This window comes from Cibotium barometz, chromosome 14 (genome assembly GCF_041138505.1).
Source record: "Cibotium barometz isolate CiBa-2024 chromosome 14, ASM4113850v1, whole genome shotgun sequence".
NCBI classification, from domain to species: domain Eukaryota; kingdom Viridiplantae; phylum Streptophyta; class Polypodiopsida; order Cyatheales; family Cibotiaceae; genus Cibotium; species Cibotium barometz.
In genome coordinates, this window is record NC_141059.1 from 3,127,516 (window position 1) to 3,133,967 (window position 6,452).

General features: G+C 45.6%; 1 protein-coding gene across 2 annotated transcripts; it reads left to right on the top strand.

The window, feature by feature from the left end:
* The first annotated feature begins 343 nt into the window (after positions 1-343).
* LOC147631560 (uncharacterized) lies at positions 344-4,900 on the top strand. Of its 2 annotated transcripts, none has more exons than XR_015267312.1 (3): positions 344-1,032; positions 3,710-4,542; positions 4,668-4,900. XR_015267312.1 is itself a non-coding variant. In XM_086808071.1 (3 exons), the coding sequence occupies exons 1-2, from the start codon at positions 508-510 to the stop codon at positions 4,484-4,486; spliced, it is 1,302 nt and encodes a 433-aa protein (XP_086664197.1). In that variant the 5' UTR covers positions 344-507; the 3' UTR covers positions 4,487-4,502; positions 4,668-4,900. The 2 variants fall into 2 exon arrangements, 1 of the variants encoding a protein (XP_086664197.1); XM_086808071.1 differs by having other exon boundaries at positions 3,710-4,502.
* Positions 4,901-6,452: the final 1,552 nt, after the last annotated feature.

Below are 6,452 nucleotides of genomic sequence, written 5' to 3' on the forward strand. Positions count from 1 at the left end.
CTTTGCCGGGTTTTTTTTTTCAAAATTGAATAGATCTACCGGTTGGGTATTTTAACGGGCTGTGAAAATGCAGATGCGACATATAGAAGCACTCAGACGAGGCATATGAACTGCAGCTCCTTGAATGAGAGAGAACAACGAGAGGGGAGCCGGCTCAAAACAAAAAAAAACAACGAGAGGGGGGTTACCCAGGAGCGGCACTTTCTAAGGTTGTTTGCAAAAGATTCGACGGAATTAGTCCGGATTAAATCAAAAAATTCGCGTGAAATAAGTCTCTAATATGAATAGTCAAATATACATACATCATTGTCTAGAACAGTTTCAAATTTCAATGAGCCATTCCACGTTGACTCTTCACCTTCATCTAAGAGAAGAAAAAATGATCAATCTGGCTATGGCATAGTCCGCCGATGCTCCTCTCATCTCTTCGAGCTGGTTGGTTTTTCTCTGCAATCTGGCTATTTTGACCTCATTCATTCTGGCCCCTTCTTTAACCTGGTAGATTCAATGGCGATGGGGTTTTCTTCTTCCCTCCATCGATTCCCTTGCTTCACCCGCATTTCATGCTCTCTCTTCTTATCCTGTTTATTGTTGTTCTTTCTGCTCTTCCAACTTGACCTGATACCCCAGATTGATTCACCGCAGATAAGAGGTTTGCAGTTTCAGGTGTCACGCTATCTGCACAGGATAGGCTCTTGGTCATCAACCGCATCCCCACCTTCTTCTTCTCTAACTCCCGAAGATTTGGAGGGCAAGAACTCGTCTGCAGAGCCTCGCGTTGCCATATGCATCATTGGTGGCGCCAGGGCTTTTGAGCTTACAGGGCCTTCCATCAAGAAGTACCTGCTGCAAGTGGTAGCCAACGCTGATGTGTTCGTGCATACCCCGTTGGACAGAGACTCTTACAAGCTCTCCCTCCTCAGAGATAGCTCCAATCTGGTACACGTCCGCATCTTCACCCCCGAAACCCTGCCGGAGACCAGGGCTTTTACAGATACTCTAACACCTGACGGCTCTCCTCATGGCATTCAGGTATCCTCCTGGTAGATTCTGTGTAATCCATTTGGACAGAGAACTCTTATAGATCAAGATAGAAGTGAAGGAATTGTAGGCATTAGAGATCATGGTTCTAGCATGGCATTCAATAATGTATTTGTAGGGCTCATCTATAATGACCTTGGCAACTATAATCATCACTTCATATGGCAGACCCCTTTTGGAGGTGGGTGATATGCATGGCTTGATCATCTACAATAGCATATCCAGATGGCCATTATCTGATGGTTCACTTGTTTCCCCCACAGTTGCACTTTTGCAGATCACATCCACAACTTTATCACTCAATCCCCACCTGATGGAGCATAGCATACTTACCTTTCTTTTAACATTTCTAGTCCTTTTTCTACAAACCCCCCCATATTCGCTTATACCCGTCCACTTTTACCACGACTTGGAATCCATTCACATCAATCACTTGTACAGAGGCAACATCAATCTTGACTTCTCAATCTCTTTATACGCTCAGCTCACTTTCATTATTCACGAATCTGCCCGTGCCAGCTTCCTACACACCAATGATCCATCATTACACCTACAAGCGGATGCTGTACACTGTCCTGTCCGTACAGTACCCACTGCAGCCCGTTGTACCTGCGTTGCACCTGCTGCTCTTGCTGAACTAGCCGTTACCCGTGCCTGCACGTACTGCTGTTGTACATGCCGTACACAGCAGTACAGGTGTTGGTGATTAGAAACATGTGCTGCACGACTGATTTGCAGTCATCTTCAAAGTGCTTGCATGTGTGAAGGATCCTGTTCTGCTGGTGATGCTAGGGATGTGTGCTAACGCAATACTAGGTTCAGGGTTAACCCAAGATTAGGGTTAGGGGCTTAGTTGGGGTGTGGGGACTTGGAGGGTTCAGACACGAGCTAAGGGCGCTAGCGAAAAGAGGTCTAGATTGGCTAAAAGCTTATAAATTTAGCAGGAAAGCTTATAAATAAAGCAAGGGCCAATAATAGCAGGGTTAGTACTATATAAGTGACCTTGGGGTCAGTAAAGTCTAAAAGCTTATAAATTTAGCAGGAAAACAAGGGCCAATAATAGCAGGGTTAGTACTCTATAATTGACCTTGGGTTAGACACGAGGTCAACTAGTCATGCAATGGCTTGGGGCTACCAAGGAAGCGTGTAGGATCTCGTTGCCATGGAGCTGCAAGGTGGGTGGTTTGGCCTAGTGGTATGAGACGCTAGGGTCATCGTACCAAGCAGGCTCGGGGTAATTAGACAACAGGCTCGAGGGTGGTTTGAGGCACTGAACCTACGGTTGGGTGGTGAGTCGCTAGCATCGTGGTCATCGATGTGTACGATTCGTTAGGGTTTTGGTTCTGGTTAGATAATCCTTGGGTGTGCTCTGTGGAGACCCCCCCCCAATGGCTTGCTCTCCTCCTAGCTCCCCTACCCTCGGCTCTTCCCTTCTTACTGTCCCTTTCCCGTCCCTTCGCTCGATAGCCCCTCTTGCCTCACAGCTCTCTGGCTTCACCTCTCCTTCGTGGTCTCATGCCTCGCCCATCCCTCATGGAGGAATCTACATCATCCACTTTCCGCCTGACGCCACCCACACATGAACCTTGAGAGTGCAGTGTGGGACCATCTGGACGGACAAGGGGGTGGACGCCATCCTCCACGGACGTGTGATATTCCACTCTCACATTATGGTGCGGATCTTTGCATCAGTGATGCCATTGGAGTGGCCTGGCCTATGTCCTGCGGATGGAGCTACTGTGTCTCATGATGAGGAGGAAAAGCCTCCACCTATTCATCTACTTCCATCTTACTTACCGGCACCTTCATCGCCCCGAGATTCTACCACAGCAGACCCGAGAGGAGGCCCTAGTGCAGTGGCGTCATCTAGCCTCAACGGTCAGACGATACTTGGAGCAGATCACGGGTGGACAGCGGCCAGCCCCTCGAAGCTGCAGCAGCGATGGAGTTTCTAGCCGTCGCACGCCATCTCAGTTTTCAGCCATGAGGATCGCCTTGTTGAACATCAGGGGCCTTGGCAGTGCCTACTATCAATGAGGCACCCAGAGGATTCGAGTGGAGCTCTAGCACTAGTTGGGGGAGACCTTGACATTCTTACGTTCCAGGAGCACCACCTCACTACAAGGCGCACCCACGGTTGCGGGAAGATTTTGCACATTGGCAGGAGCCATGCCGTTTGGTCCTCGGCGATGGGCCCTGTGAAGAAACAAGACGGAGTTTGCATCTCAACGAGCCAGAGCTGGGTGCCATTGATAGTTGATTCTGGTGGGATTGTTCCTAGCCTTGCCCAGTGGGGAGACTCACCTCTGTCTCCTCAACATCTATCTCCCTAATGGGGCTGCCGAGTGCACCTCCTTCTGGCTTCATGTTCCCAAGGTACAGAAGGCCTGGAAGGCTGAGGAAGCTGTCCCCATGGGATAGTCATGTGTCATCACCATACACACAATACGCAGTAAAGACCTCAAAACTGTCCCGGCGGGGTTTCATATCCTGTGTGAGAGAGATCAGGGTGGTAGCCAGCACGTCTCCCAGCTACTACTACTCTCATGAAGAAGTCAGGGATCTCTTGCCGTCTGTGGCTGGATCCCGTGGTGTGTCTCACAAGTCTGGACCCGAGTCGGGTAGAGAGAGAGAGAGGCTAACTGATAATGGATGATTATTTTTTCAGGGGCTGTTGCAAAATTTCAATCTTGTGGAGGGGTGTGTAGGTATGATTAAGCAGTACCAATTGCAGCACAAATTCAAATATGATTGGATAATTAGAACACGGCTTGATGGATACTGGAATGGTAATTTCCCACCACTAGACGAGATGGATCATGCGGCTTACACGGTTCCGTCGGGCTCTCACTATGGAGGAGTAAATGACAGGCTGGGCTTAGGCAACTGGGAAACTAGTGAGGTGGCATTATCAAGGCTCTCACTTGTTCCAGTGCTGTATGCACATGGTGCAAGAAGACTCAATTCTGAATGTTCTTTCATGCAACAACTGAAAATCGGAAACGTCACCCATAGGCAGCATGAATTCCCGTTTTGTGTTCTGAGCCGTCGGAAGTTTCGCTGGCCCCCTGGACGGAGGGGATTACCTGTCCTTGCAATATCAAGCAAGGGGTATTTAAATGGAGCCTACTGTAGGGCTTGTACCCCTGCCAGTACTGGACCTGCAGCTCAGTCAATCTTAGAGGAGGAGGAGAGATCTGCGCAATGGCCTGGCAGTATCGAGTGGCCCGAGTTATGTAATCCTTCTGCTGACTGGGAGGCCAATTGGGAGAGCGTTTTTGATAGGCTCGCAGGACCTGATGCTGCCAAGGCGAGGAGATATATTTCCAACCATAGCCTATCCGATTGTATTGAAGCTAATGAAGCATTGAGAAAACAGGTTGGACTATGGGATGCTCCTCCTCCAAGTGTAATTTGTGAGACCCGCTTGCAGCATGGATCTTGAGAGTTGGTCAATTCAAGTGCGTTGCATGGCTAAAAGATTCAATGTTGAGGATTGAGGTCCAACGTTAAAGCCATTTAATCTCAATCAATCAAATTAACAATTATATTAAAAATAGTAACATTAAAGAGCTGTGATACAATAATTTTACGTAACAAATTGTTTTCTGCTTACGTCAAATCAGGGAGGAGACAGTCGCGCAAAACGAAAGGGCTCGCACCCAAGCGATCTAGCTGGAATTCAACAAGAAGCCAATTACCTTATTTAATTAAAGGGTCAAAAAAGGAACTTCTATAATCAAAGAAAACCCGAAGTTTTTATGTTTTTTTTTTGGGTGGTTTTTCCAAAAAATCTGCCGTTCACATGTTGTTTACGCGTACGCGCAGTCAAAGATCGGGACCAAGTTGATTTACCTTCTTTCTTTGCCTTACCAAGAACGTTGTCGGTGATTCCTTCAAAACGTTTGCGAAAGGGACAAATTTACGAATTATTATGGTATATAAATCAAAGATGCGCAAAAGATCCAAGAAACTCGAACCTGGGAGAAATAAATAACTGATAAAAATTAGAAGTAGAGAAACGAAAGAACAACAACAAAAAAGAAGAAGATTTCATCAATAATAAAATGAATATAAAAACAACAAATACAAATTAAATAAAATATCAAACACAGATTAATGTTATCATTTTGAAGAGGACTGATTCAATGGTACACGTTAACAACTGTTTTCTGTTCCTCGTCTTTTATAAATATATTATATTCGTGAAGGTTGCACATGAACATGCACGTAATACGGGATGCCCTGGTAGGCCAATGGCTGCTTTTCCTCCGAAAATTTTAGAAAGGCCAACTGAGCGAACAAAATAAGTGATTAAGCAATTAGTGGATAAGATTCAATATCATGATTTATACAATTTTCTCAAAAAAAATATCCAATTAAATTCTAGATTCTACCATAGAGAACCTTTAAATCCTGGATGTTAGCATCAAATTCATTAAAGATAAAGACATATCCTCGTTTAACAAACAATATGAAGCCCTCCATTGCCCATCATGTTAAAAGAGATATTGATGGTGGTCACAACAAAAAAATTAATGAGCAAGAACATTGACTTTCAGTCGATGACATAGCTATATCATGTAGTTCTCATAGTAGCATAACTATGTGATGATCCAACACAATCTACATCTACACTATGTGTCTCTATTAGTATATGGTATATGGAGAAAGAACATCAACACCATAATGTGACCCAACTAATATATATTTTCACCTTGTGTTGCTCACATTACATTGGTAAAGATTGTTTGATGCTTTGCTAAGTATATATTTTCACCTTGTGTTGCTCACATTACATTGGTAAAGATTGTTTGATGCTTTGCTAAGTATATATTTTCACCTTGTGTTGCTCACATTACATGGTAAAGATTGTTTGATGCTTTGCCAAGTCATTCCGACATCTTCGACCGTCATCATAGTCGGTGCGTGCCCTCCGACTTCTCTAACGTGCATAGCCAACTCCGATGGCACTCATGGAGGCAACACCCCTCTACCTTTCTCGAGGAATGGCGAGATCCTCTTGAGCACCATCTTCCTTTTCTCGATGGAAGATCTTCCCTCTACACTACATGATGAGGGTTGGGACTTCGAGGAGGAGGACACCCAAGGAGGAGATAAGGGGGGCACTCTCTCGAAGTGGAGGATAGACTCTCTCTTGTAAAACATTCATTGTAGCACATTCTCACAAAGGAGACTCTCTTGTATCATTCTTGTCTATAGTTTGGTATACAATGTTGCGCTTTTGTGGTGTTCTCTCTCTCTCTCTCTCTCTCTCTCTCTCTCTCTCTCTCTCTCTCTCTGAGCGAGGTAAGTGAGTGGTCAGTGGTGGGTGTGGTGTGAGTGAGAGGCTTGTAGGGATACTGCGGTGCTAGGTGGTGGTGAGTATGGTAGGCAGTGTAGAGCATAGG